Raw genomic sequence first — 14,070 nt, 5'->3', positions numbered from 1 at the left:
AGCCAGGGTGGGATGCTAAAAGCACAACTGGTGGCATATCTGCCACTAGAGATGGGAAACCTGACAGGCATGCAGCACCCCTGTCTGCAATGCTGCCACCCCAAGGGCTGCAGCAGAGAGCAGTGGGACTTGGCTGGGTATATAAGAATGGAAGGAGGATAAATGGGGGAAAGGCTGTTAGAGCTGGGGCTCTCCCTCCCACCTTCATTACTGCCCTAGGAGGGCTGCTTTGATTAGGAGCATGCCAAGCCCCTTTAAAGACAAGCACAGTGTGCTTATGATAGTAAGACACAGGATGGAATGGTGGCTGGCCAGAGCTGCCATGTGCCTCTTCCCCCTCTCAGGTTGAGTCCACAGCTGCACCACATTGGTGGTGGGATATGAATTAGCTGGCACAGGCAGCTTGAGCAGGGGCAGCTCATCCCAAGGTGCTGACAGGTCTTTGTGTATCCTGGAACCTGTAGTCACATTAGGCTGGGACAGGGAGAACAGCACAGGACTGTGATGTAGTGGGCATAGGAGAGATACAGGCTTGGGGGGACCTTCATAGCAAAATATTTCCCTAGTCCCTCATGTCTTGGGTTCCTATTCCCTTCTTTATAGCTCTGTTTGATTACTCCTTTTCAAAGACAGCTTTATTCAGCTATTTCTGTTCCTTATTCTGTTGTTTCTCTTTCAGAAGTTCTCATTTCCTCACTTCCTGCTTGAGCATATAAGCTCTCCCTGCACTCTTCCTCACAGTGCACTTGATTGCTGAGTCTCGGACCTTTATAAATAGAAGCACATGATCATTTCCTCCTTTGCATGAATCTTCCCTGCTTGCACTGCAGACTGAAGAAAAAGGGAACATCTGAGGCCCGTGCTCTGTGGACAGTCTGGGTTCCTTGCTGCAGGGTAGGTAGGGTGTGAGGACAGGGATACAGTGTTTTTCAAAGGTATAATTATATTTTGTCTTTCCCTTAAGTAACATCATGTATTTTGCAAATAGTGGTGATGCCTCACAAGTCTATACTAAGTAAGGCAGGATCACTCTGGTTTTATGGCTGGAGACTCGAGATATGAAGAGGTTGAGCAGCTCCTGTTAGATCACACAGCAAGATTGAGAAAGACAATGCTCGCGGTGACTGCTGCACAATCATCTAATTTATGCCTTTTGAGTAGCTGATTACTACTGGGTAGCGGGGTTACTTAAGCTTTTCTTCTCCCTCCTTTAGGATTTCCTAAAATGATCAGGACACGAGAGAAGCTAGCAGAATATCTCACAGTGATAATATTCACCACATCGGCCCAGCATGCAGCTGTGAATTTTGGTCAGGTAGGAATTTCTGGGAAGCCTGTTCTTTCTGGGCTGGGAGGTCCATCTACCACAGCAAGGTCTGAGAAGCCTTTTTTAGTAGATGTAAAGACGTTACATTATTCTGTCTGGTCAAAATAACAGCAGAGCTGTCTGCAAATCCACATGAAGCCTGTAGAAATGGAAGATGAGAATGGCATTTTGAGTCCTAAATATGCATCAAAGTTCAAGTTTAGGAGTTCTAACTTGTATGTTTTAGTTTTAATGATTTTATAATGGGGAACAATTTTTTTAAGCATTTAAATGAGTTGCTAAGGTGCCTTTCAGAAATGCTGAAGAGTTCAGGTGAGAAAAGGCTGAGGGTAGAAGATGGTTGTGCGATGAAGAGAACAGACTGAGCACTGTGTAATTATAGCACACAGCTGAAAACCGGACTTTCCCTCAGGCAAGACAGGGAACATGTATGAAGGTAATTAAAAAGTGCTTGGAAAAGAAATAATTACAGTAAATGTAGCATCTCAGATGGCAGCAAAACTCAGTGTTGTATCTGAGGCAAAATAAGACATCACCATCTCACAGCACTGAAGCAGGCCAGAACTGATTCTGAGTTCCCAGCCTGGTGCTCAGACATGCCATATTTCGTGATGCACCAGTATCCTTTGCCTCTCTTACTGCCTGACCACAGTACTGTAGGCATGTTCTCAGAGCAAATTTTGCAGGAGAAAGCAACTAGAGGAAAGGATGTTTTATGAATAACAGGCTTTTTATTAGAGACCACCTCAGATTAACATGAGATCTTTGCTTAATAAAATAGCTAAGTCCTTAACCTGGCTGGTGAATCTGCGCTGTGTGGCACATGCCTGTGGTTAGCAGAATAGCTACTCCCATCTAGAAAACCCAGCTCTCTCCTTTGTGAGATCCTGAGCAAGGCAGTAGACTTCCTTGTCTCCTTCAGTCCTTCTCTAGACCATCTCTCTGTCCTTTAGTCTTCTGTTTCTCTTTTAGCCTTCTCTTTCTCAGAGGCTCATATTACAGAAGCAAACTCCCTAGTGCCAAGACTCCTGATTTTCTTTGCAGTGTTCCAAAATACCAACCACTGTATCTTCTCCCTGTGCTCTTCTGCAGTATGACTGGTGTTCCTGGATTCCCAATGCCCCACCAACAATGCGCTGCCCTCCTCCAACAGAAAAGGGGACAGTCACCATTGAGCAAATTGTGGAGAGTCTCCCAGACAGGGGACGTTCTTGTTGGCATCTTGGAGCTGTGTGGGCCTTGAGCCAATTCCAGGACAGTGAAGTAAGTCAACTTAACTGCTCTAAGTTGTAGAGATATAGGTGAGATCATGGGAGCCATGGCGCTTGTGGACTCGTGATACTGTAGTGCTGCTTTTTGCTTGACCATGTTTGCCTTTCTGCGGAGATGTGTCAGTTTGCCCTTGTTCTGCTAGATACAAACCAGCTTTGAGTGAGAAGTTGTATTTTTACTCTGAGGCTGTGTTTCAGCCAAAAGGAACGTTTCTAAACTCAAGCACGGTGTTGCTGAGTAAGGATACTGTTGTGAGAGGAAGAGGGCTGCAGAGGCACAAGGGTTTTCTCCACTCCTTGCTCCAGCAGTGCTGGTGGAGAAGGTACAGCACCACTGTGTCCCCTTGTCCTGTCCCTTTAGAAAGTCTGCCCCCATGTCATATGCCCTACATCTGTGACTTGTGTCTGGCTGGTGTGGAGTGCAAACAAAACAAGCCTAATGTAGGCTTTGCAAGCATGATAAAATGAGGTTGTAGGTCCTTGGTTGTCTCACCCAAGGGCTTTGTCTGGATGTATTTCCATCCTTAAATGGAAGATGATGGACAGAAGGTACTCCAGATGAAGTCTTCCTTTAAGAAGAAAGCAGATTTCAGCTGAGAAACTTGTTGAATAGGAGGTATCATGGAAAATAGTTACTTAAAGCAGGTAATATGCCAGTATGCATATTGGCAATGTGGTATTCAGGGCACCCTTAGGGTCTAAGCTGACTAAAGCAACTGTCAGGTTGAAGTCTGAAGGACAGTTTGAAGTTAACAGAAACTTCCACTGTCACTAAAAGAAACAGTCATCTTCCATTTTCATCTGCAGCTGTTCATTACACACACACACACCCCCCCCACCCCCATGCTGTCCTTTTCTGTAGCAGCACAATTGCTTGAGTGGCTATGCTTAGGAAGCTGATCTGGCTGACCACTAGCCTGAATAAAAGTGCTTATTTTTCAGTGTGTGAGCTCCCTGCAGGTGGAGGAGATGCCACATATACACAAACCAGCTCTACAGAAAGATGCAGGGATGGACAGAAGCAGCCAGAGGTGGAGGGAGGATGGCACAGCATCTTTCTTTGGCAGTGCCAGTTGTAGGCTAGCTTAAATGTTGATAGGACTATTTTAATAGTAGCATGTGTAGGGCTCTGGGTGTTGTTCTGCTTGATGGCATAATATTGAAACAGAGTAGCCTTTGCTTTCTCAAAGCATGATGTCTTGGTTGTTTTCAATCAGCTGTTTCTAGGCGTGTACCCAGATGAACACTTTGTGGAGAAGCCAGTGAAAGAGGCTATGGTAAAATTCCGCAAGAATCTGGATGAGATTGTCAACGCCATCGCTGAGCGCAACAAGAAAAAAAAGCTTCCTTATTATTACCTTTCCCCAGATCGCATTCCCAACAGTGTTGCTGTTTGAGCAGATACGGAGAGTTTGGAGGCATGTAAAGCTAATGAGGCTTTCCTGCTACGTATGCTTCTTTTCAATGAACTCTCAGAAATTGATAAAGAAACCCAGCCCCTTCATTACAGCTGATTCATCATCTATGTGGACTTTCAAAACAAATTTGATTATGACTGATCTTGCAGGCAAAGTCTAGTTGACAACCTTCTAGGTCAAATTTATTACAACTTTATTTTTCCAGGATTTATTAATCTTAGCATCAATATTCATGTTTCTGTTAGCTTTCCCTCGCCTGGACAAAACAATATAATCACAGATTCACTTATTAATGTTAAATATTTTCACTGCAACTGTGAATTTCCTAATCAGGATGAACATACAAGCAGGACATTTTCTTAGCATAGCTGGTGGGTTTTTATCACTTTCTTACAGAGTTCATGTGAAATGAGACAGCCTAATTCATATGAGAAGAAAAATTTGTCCCTATATAATAAACCTATATATTTTCTACATAAATCTAGGAAGGTTTGTTTCAGCCTCTGCCAGCAGAGTTTGATGTCCTTCATGTGTACAGACAAATGTTTTGCTTAGCACAATGCCAAAAATACCTAGCAGTACTTATGCTAGGTTTCTGTTTCGTGGCTGAGGCTGCTGGGTTTCGTGGATAGCTTCTTCTGGTTTGTGGTGGATAAAGAGGCTACTTTGTATAATGGTAAAAGTTGTGGAGAAGGGTTAATTTGCAACCTCATAGCAGCCTTCCAGTATCTGAAGGGGGCCTATAGGGATGCTGGGGAGGGACTCTTCATTAGGGACTGTAGTGATAGGAAAAGGGGTAATGGGTTAAAACATCAACAGGGGAAGTTTAGATTGGATATAAGGAGGAAATTCTTTCCTGTTAGGGTGGTGAAGCACTGGAATAGGTTGCCCAGGGAGGTTGTGAATGCTCCATCCCTGGCAGTGTTCAAGACCAGGTTGGACGAGGCCTTGGATTATATGGTTTGAGCGAGGTGTCCCTGCCCATGGCAGGGGGGTTGGAACTAGGTGATCTTAAGGTCCCTTCCAACCCTAACTATTCTGTGATTCTATGAATATTTATATTTGGGCAGTTGAGTATAATTGGAATGTTCCACCTGAGAAAAAAAATTAGTTTTGTCTGTTTTGTTTAGAAGTGATTAGGTTCAACTACTTGGGCTCTGTTTAAAGTTGAGAGAGTCACTGAGATAATGGGAGCAAAAATGAGGTTTGGGAAATTTAAATCTCATAGTTTTACTACTAGCAGCCTTCCAGTATCTGAACAGGGTCTATAGGGATGCTGAGGATGGACTGTTCATTAGGGACTGTAGTGATAGGACAAGGGGTAATGGGTTAAAACTTAAACAGGGGAAGTTTAGATTGGATATAAGGAAGAAGTTCTTTACTGTTAGGGTGGTGAGGCACTGGAATGGGTTGCCCAGGGAGGTTGTGAATGCTCCATCCCTGCCAGTGTTCAAGGCCAGGCTGGACAGAGCCTTGGGTGACATGGTTTAGTGTGAGGTGTCCCTGCCCATGGCAGGAGGGTTGGAACTAGGTGATCTTAAGTCCTTTCCAACCTTAACTGTTCTATGATTCTATTTTTCCCCAGTATATTGAACTAGCTTTGCCATCCTGCACAGTGTATTTGCTCAATAGATAAGAAAGCTTCTGTGCTAATAAACCGAAACTGAGCAAGAACATCTAGCTTTTATTTCTTACCTCAGTATGTAATGCTGTTTACCTTGAAAACCTTGTAGGAATAAGCATAATGTGCTGTGTGGAGAAATGAAGCTCCTGTACTTTGAGAAACATAGTTACTTCCATCGTTTATGTGTGATTTGGAAAAGGATACTAATAAAATATATGTTCTTTCTGTTTCATATGAAACATAGATGTGGAAGTAGACCCTTTGCAGCAGACTGATTCCCTTTTTCTTCCCCCAGTTAAAGAATTTCAACAAAAATGTGGAAGATAAACATACTTCCTCAATAACAAGAAGTGGTCTTAAGATTTGTGCATCTTCGTTTTACCGCAGCCCATGAGAAGTGATGACTAGGAGCTGAGGCAGCAATTGTGTAGCAGGGGGGTATCAGGGTATCATTATACGTGTGAGCCACCAGAAAAAGCTAAAAAGCTAAAAAGTTTAAGTAAAAAAAAAAAAAAGCAACAAGCTGATGCAATCTAGCTACTGTCCTTCCTCCCATGTACAGTGAATGTCCTCTTGCCTCAGCTTCCATATGATAGTGATCTGCATAATCAAGTATCCGTCTAGAAAACAAAACACGGGAGGAGAGGCTGACAGCAGTTCTCTTGCATCTGTTCCTTCTGCTCTAGCCTGTGGACCTGGGGTACAAGTAGGGTTAATGGGAGGCTTAGGGAATTGACTGTGCTATTGAAGGCTGATATTAGCAGTTTGGTTCAACTGCAGGATAAGCTGTGTAAAGAAGTAAGGAGGCTAAAAGTAGTACTGGTACCAGAAAGGAAGCAAATATATGCAAATAGTCAAGTGTTTAGTTGGCATCGGCCCACCTCTCATGAATGTCTAGGTTCTTCTGGATGGCATCCATTCCCTCCAGCGTGTCAACCAAACCACATAACTTACTGTCATCAGCAAACTTGCTGAGGGCGCACTCAATCCCACTGTCCATGTCACTGACAAAGATGTTGAACAAGACCGGTCCCAACACCAATCCCTGAGGGACACCACTTGTTACTGGTCTCCAGCTGGGCATTGAGCCATTGACCACAGCACTTTGCATGCATCTATCCAGGCAGTTCTTCATCCACAGAGTAGCCCATCCAACAAATTCATGTCTCTCCAATTTAGAGACCAGGATGTTGCGTGGGACAGTGTCGAACACTTTGCCCAAGTCCAGGTAGATGATGTCAACTGCCTTGCCCTTGTCCATCAGTTCTGTAGCCCCAACCTAGAAGGCCACCAAACTGATCAAACATGATTTCCCCTAGTGAGCCATTCTGACTGTCACCAAGCACCTTCTTGTTTTTCATGTACCTCAGCGTGCCTTCCAGGAGAATCTGCTCCAGGATTTTGGCAGGCACAGAGGTGAGACTGACTGGTCTGTAATTGCCTGGGTCATCCATTTTCCCCCTTCTTGAAAATGGGGATTATATTTCCCATTTCCAAGTCATCGGAAACTTCACCTGACTGCCATGATTTTTCAAATATGATGGACAGTGGCTTAGCCACTTCATTTGCCAGCTCCTTCAGGACCCGCAGATGGATTTCATCAGGTCCCATGGACTTGTGTATGTTCAGGTTCATAAGATGGTCTCAAACCAGATCCTCTCCTGCAGTGGGCCTGGAGTCTTCATTCTCTCAGTCCCTGCGTCTGCCTTCCAGGACTTGGGTGGTGTGGTCAGAGCATTTGCCAGTGAAGACTGAGGCAAAGATGTCATCAAGAACCTCAGCCTTCTCCAAATGCAGGGTAGCCAGTTTTCCTGTTAGCTTCTGGAGATGCCCACATTGTCCTAAGTCTTTCTTTTGTTTACTACATAGTTATGGAATCACTTCCTTTTACCTGTCACATCCTTTGCCAGATTTAGTTCCCATGCTTTCCTCTTTTTTGCAGGTAAGTTTATCCCTGTAAACTCCTTTTAGGACATTCTCTTTATCAACCCCTTGCAATAATACCATGATTCTCACTGCCTCTGGAGGCAAATCACACGTACTTCACAGTCATCCCATATGAACTAAGCTACCAATTTTATTTTTTTTGTGGTCAATCCTCATTTTACAGGTGGGGAAATGGAACAAGAGCAATGAAATGCAGCAGATCAGCTCTTACTTGAGTTGCCCCCTTCACAGAAAGATTCTAAGACATTTGTTTACCCGCAGCATGCTAATTTTAGCTTTCTAGAGAGCAGACAACACATTCAGGCTTGGCCACTCAGAATTACTTGCCCTGTTGCATATAGGGGAGAGCACAGAATAGACCTCAAGTTTTAATCAGGAACTCGTCTTTCCTGCTGCAGTAGTAGCTACATGGTATCTAGGGAGTAATTGCACACACTGGATAGTAGCACCAAGTGCTTAGTTTGCTTTATTTGTACACGCAGGAATAATCGCACAGACATGGCTGGTAAGTTTACAGGTTAACTGAGTCATGGGTTTTATGGCCACAGGATGTGACTATGACTGCTTAGACTGGTTTCAGTCTAGCACAGGTCTCGGGATTTCCCTTTAGATCCTTTCCCTCTTCAAGTTCAATACACAGATGTTTGATCTAAGAAACCATCTTCTGCAAAAGCAGCCACTCATGATTTACCAAAATACATGGTTCACCCTGGTGCTCAGGTCCCTTGTCTCACTGATGAATCCTTCTTACTGTGAAAGATCAGTGTTGTGTTTCTGTTCTGTGTGCATTCATTTTATGCTTCTTGTAACAGAAAACTACTTGCAGTAGCATTGTGTGGCTGAAGATCCTTCTCTGACCAGTTGCCTGCTACATCCTTCCCTTTTATTTTGGTAAATGTAATAGATTAATTTTCTGAAGCCTTTTGTTGTAAGACTTTTGTTAATCCTCTTATCCATTACCACTATCAACCATGATTCAGTGACTATTCTAGTCATTATTTCATAGGCTCCTTTTCTTGCTGCTTGCAACTGTATGCCTGCAGATTTAGGTCTCTGGCATGTGAAATCAGAACAACAGGTTCTGCAACCAGCAGCAAGCTTGAGAGATCCAGAATGCACGCAGATGACCCAGCCTTACTGGAGGATACTGGTGTGTTTCTGTGGTTTATCAGCAACCTCTTCATTGTACCAGCTTTGATATTTGATTCGGAGAAAACTCCAGGAACAAACTTGCCAACAAAGTTTTCACGCTGACAAGCAGGTATTCTTTATTGCGGTGCCGGGAGACACAGGGATATCTCCTCCTAACGTGGTCCCCAGCTGCCACACAAGCCGTCCTTTTATAGTCCCTGGGCATACATACATATTCATGAGGCTATGTATGGATTACATAATTTTTGAGAACGTTCCCCGCATGCATACAGAATTGTGGTGGTGGTCTCTGAGGGTCATTTACTTCTTCCAACAATCTTCATCACTGCTGGCAGCCTTTGAAGCATGCACAGTAGATGCTCATATCAGTTTAATTGGTTCGTTAGCACTAGAGACATAATAATCCTCCCATCCTCCTACTTATCAGTTAGTTTAACTGTAGCCCATCCTGGACACCTGCGGTTCCCAGATACTCCTTATCCCTGTGTCCAGTTCTTCTAGACTGTTTTCTTAAAACTATGTCAACTGTATCAATTTCTCGTACAAGAATTCTTAGTATGTTCTCTAGCTGTACTCTACTTTTTTCTGTGTATCATGCACCTCAATAATTTTCCATTGCTACTGTTACAAAGCCATCAAACTTAATGTTACTTAAAACTAATTCTAAAGGTTTCTATATTCCATTTTGTGATTTTGTGCCCCCTTGTCTCAAATTCCGCCCTTTTTCTGTCCTTTTGCAAGTTCTTTTGCAACATTTTATATATTCCCATTACCATCAAAAATCTTTCTGAAATAATTTCCTGTTTCTACTTGGTGCTTAATTTCATTCCGTTTCCAATCTTCATAATTTATCATAGACCATTTACAACACCAGAGGGAACATTGTATCATACCACAAGTAATCAATATTAAAATAATTAACACTAACACTCCTGCAACCAGTTGCCTCAACCAGGAGAGATTGGGTAACCATGGAGTTAACTTTTTCCGTATTTCTTCAAAACACTAGGAGGTGTCATCCATGGCCATTTCATGAAATATCTTAGTTTGTTTCCTATTTCCTCCAGATCTGTTTCAATTCTGCCATAGTCTGTATAGTCTGTATAGGAACAACAACTTTTATTGATTATGGAAGAAACCCCTCTTTATGATGCCAGTAACATATCTAGAGCCATTCGGTTTTGTAATATCGCCTTAGATAGGCTAGTTATCTCTTGTTGTTCTGCCTGGATTATATTGATGTTTTTACTTTCCATTTCCTCTATGGTTGCTATTTACAATTTTACATATTGTAAATACATATTGATATTTACAATTGCCTTCTCTAATTCACTTACTGCCAAAGACGGAATTAGCCTTCTTACAAACCTATGAAATGTGGTGTGCCGTTCAATAATAGGGTTAAACCCTCACTTAATTCGTTTAGCAAAACTTCTAATCCAGGTCCCGGAAGGATACCTGTTGATAATAGTAAAATTGGGTATTACAGCACCTAAGGTGCATGCCCCCTTCCAGACGGGGGGTAGAATCTTAAAAGCATTTTTTCACATAACCAATACTATCTTTTCGCTTTAGGAACAGGCCACCACTGAGCTATGATACCATCTATATTAACTGTATGATTGCAATTTGAATGGTAACCTACATCTGTGGCATTTAAACAAGCATGAACTCTTACCCATGTTCCTGGTGTAATACATCTTTGTGCTCAGGTATAATATTTGTTACCTGGATTAGGATTAACTATCCCAAATGTTAACCTTTCCCTCAGACATAGATCGCTAGTGTTCACCCACAAATTTGTCCATGAGATAGTGTTAGGAATTGGAACTCCAGTTAACAGAAGGTCTGGATTTTCTCCTGATTTAGGCAACTGTGTACACACCCAACAGTCACTATGATTAAAACCTTAGTAACATTCTGCACTGATTTCAGGTATAAATTCTAGTCCCAAACTTGTGCGCCAGTTATCATGAGTCCAAATTATGACCGACACAATTTCATATGCAAGGCTCCTGAAGGTTTGATCCACCATGTCTTCTCTAGCTCTGGTGCTTTCTTTATTCTTGAATAATGTATCCAAGCAAGTTGTTCCTTTATTTTCACTGCTGTAAAGGTGGTCAGTAATATCTGGTATGGTCTGCTCCACTTCTCCTGTAGAGGATCTCCTGAAAAATTCTTAACATAAACCCAGTCTCCAGATCTGAAAGGGTGAATTGGATAATCCAAACCTCTTGCTCTTGTCCCTACTATTCTTTTATCTCCTCCAATAGTTTCCCCAGATTGATCAGAAACTGTCAGAGATAGTCTTCTCCTTCTTCCTGATGACTTTCTGCTTTAAACTGGATCTGATATGGTTTGCCATACAAAATTTCAAATGGGCTAACCTCTTCTTTTGACCAAGGTTTAGTTCAAATTCTTAATAGAGCCAGTGGTAAACCTTAGTACCAATATAAATTCATTTCCTAACATATTTTACTAATCTGTTGTTTAATCAGATGTTTCATCTTTTCTACTTGCCCACTGGCCTGAGGCCTGTATGGAACATGTAGTTGCCAATCAATTTCTAATTTTTGCTGATTTCTTGTAATGATTTTGCATTAAAGTGCGAGCCTCGGTCAGAAGAAATTGCCTCTGGTACCCCAAAATGAGGTTATTATCTCGTTAAATAATGTTTTAATCACTTGTTTTGCATTATTTATCCTACAAGGGAATGCTTCTGGCCAGCCTGAAAAAGTATCCATTAACACCAATAAATATCGATAACCCCCTTTTCTTGGTAATTCAGAAAAATCTATTTGCTACTGCTGTCCTGGATAACTTCATCTACCAGTTGCCCCAATTTGATTTCTATTTCCAGTCTTAGGATTATTCTTAAGACACAGCTGACATTGTTTTGTCACTAATTGAACTGTGGCGTATAGATTTCTTCCTACAATTTGTTTGTCTAAATATTTATGCAAAGAGTTGCTACCCCAATGAGTTTTAATATGTTCTTCCTAAACTAACTTCCAGAGCTGGTTATAGGGGATTACAATTAGCCCATCACATATCTGAACCCAACCCTCTTTATTTTCCTGTCCTTTTAGATCCTCAATCAATTTTTTATCCTCTTTTGAATACCTAGGTTTATATTTTTCAATTGTTAGTTTGCCATCAGGCATTAAGGACATGATTTGAAATTGTTCAGCCGCTCGTTTGGCTTCAAAATTGGCCAAATTATTTCCAATTTCCTGATCAGAGTCACCTTGTTAATGTCCTTTACAGTACATAATAGCTACTTCTCCAGGTAGCTGAACAGCTTCCAGTAATTGTAGAATTTCTGTAGCATGCTTAATCTCTTTCCCTTGCGTGTTCAAAAGTCCACGTTCTTTCCAGATAGCACCATGTGCATGGACCACACCAAATGTGTATTTAGAATCAGTGCCAATATTTATCCTTTTATCTTTAGCCAATTCCAGGGCTCTTCTTAACGCTATTATTTCTGTCTTCTGGGCAGAGGTGTTCACAGGTAAAGGTTTAGCTTCTATTACCTGTGAAGTGGTGGTAACGGCATATACTGCCTTCGGTTTACCATTTTTCATGAAGCTATTACCATCAGTAAATCAAGAATCAGCATCTTCCAGAGGTTTTTCTTCCAAATCTGGTCAGCTCGAATGTACAGTCTCTATGGTGGTCAAGCAGTTGTGTGTTAGTGATTCTGTCTATTGTTCCAGAACACCATAATCATGGATCCAAAGTCTGCACCATCCTGTCATTCCCAGGAATGTCCGGAGCTCCTTAACAGTCAATGGTCATGGAGTCTGGCAAATGGCTTCTTTTCTAGCGGTTCCAAGTTCTCTCTGTCCTCCTGTTATTTCATATCCTAGGTAGAAAACTCAGGTTTGAATTAGTTGGGCCTTGTTTGGATACCCGATAACCATTCAGTCCCAGGAAATTTAACAATTCCACTGTCCACTGGATACATTCTTTCTTTGTTTCTGTAGCAGTGAACAGGTCATGCACATATTGTAACAGAGTCCCTGTCTGAGCAGGTGGCTGCCATGATTCTAGTTCTCATGCTAGCTGATTTCCAAAAATCGCTGGACTGCTTTTAAACCCTTTAGGTAATACTGTCCAAGTTAATTGAGTTTCCCTTCCTGTGTCAGGATTTTCCCATTCAAAACCAAATAAATTTTGGCTTTCTTTGGCTAATGGTAAGCAAAAGAAAGCGTCCTTTAAATCCAGGATGGCAAACCATTTCTGATTATTATTCAATTTAGTCAATAAGTCATACGAATTAGCTACTACTGGACAAATATTCTCTGCAATTTTGTTGATTGCCCTGAGATCTTGAACCAATCTGCAACTTTTCCCATCATATTTCTTTACTGTTCAGATAGGAGTATTATATTCCAATTCACATTCAATTAATAATCTATATTTTAATATTTATCAGTGATTTTTTGATTCCCTTTGATCTTCTAATTTTAACGGATATTGTTTTGTTTTAATTGGGAAAGCCGCCCCCTTTTTATTTCCACTTTAACAGGTAAAGCATTTTTCACCCTACCTGGAACTTCAGATGCCCATACTCCCACATATACCTGATTAAGGCTTTCTTCTGTTTCAGGGAGGTCCTCCTTTTTGTTTTTCTGTTGAATTAAAGATAAACTCAAAACTGAAAATAATTGATTGTTTTTAAATCTAAATTCCATTTTGCTTTCTTTAAATGTTGCTTCTCACCCTAATAAAGATTTTAGAGAATTTGGCATGCGTAAGAATTTATGCATTCCTATTTGTTTTCCCAACTTGTACTTCAACTGTTTCAGAAAGAACACCTCTCCCTTTTTTTTTCTCTCTCTCTTTTTCTTGGTGGCCAGTAGTTCCCACATCTGTAACGAATTCTTTTCTCTCTAACACCAAATAAGTTGCTCCTGTATCCACTAAAAGTCCACTTTATTTCCTCTAGTCCCTAGTTTTAATGTAACCAGTGGATCTGCTAGGGTAGATTCCCTGGGTCCCCGTCAATTTAGTTCCAATTCAGTCACCGGAGCCACCTCATGGCACTGCGCCCCCCCCCCCCCCCCCCCCCCGGGCAGTCTCACTTCACCGTACAGCCTAGTGCCATGCCTTGTTATTGGGACTGACAAGAAAGTGGGAGAATGGTGGGGGCTCTACGACTCCACGTACAGAGTTTTCAATAGATCACTGGCAAGTTAAAGACATTAGATATGATGTACAGACAACATTTGGCAACTGAGTCCTGGGATCAGATCTTTGATCTCAAGTGACTCAATCTACTCCACTTCCCTACCAGAAAACATACACAGTTCTCACCCTGCTTGTAGG

At 41.8% G+C, this 14,070-nt stretch overlaps 1 protein-coding gene across 2 annotated transcripts in view; it reads left to right on the top strand.

Moving 5' to 3' along the window:
* The window catches only part of ALOX5 (arachidonate 5-lipoxygenase), a 34,464-nt gene extending 30,146 nt beyond the window's left edge, over window positions 1-4,318 (top strand). For both annotated transcript variants that reach the window (XM_061358796.1, XM_061358795.1), the window contains exons 12-14: window positions 1,215-1,315; window positions 2,420-2,590; window positions 3,816-4,318. In XM_061358796.1, the coding sequence (XP_061214780.1) occupies window positions 1,215-1,315; window positions 2,420-2,590; window positions 3,816-3,995 (452 nt within the window). In that variant the 3' untranslated portion in view covers window positions 3,996-4,318. The remainder of the gene's footprint in view (window positions 1-1,214; window positions 1,316-2,419; window positions 2,591-3,815) is intronic.
* Window positions 4,319-14,070: the final 9,752 nt, after the last annotated feature.

This window comes from Neopsephotus bourkii, unplaced genomic scaffold (genome assembly GCF_033783945.1).
Source record: "Neopsephotus bourkii isolate Nb327-2 ecotype Australia unplaced genomic scaffold, CSIRO-AGI_Nbou_v1 NB_951, whole genome shotgun sequence".
NCBI classification, from domain to species: domain Eukaryota; kingdom Metazoa; phylum Chordata; class Aves; order Psittaciformes; family Psittacidae; genus Neopsephotus; species Neopsephotus bourkii.
Note: the sequence above shows the minus strand (reverse complement) of the source record. Positions and strands in the feature narration are given on the sequence as shown.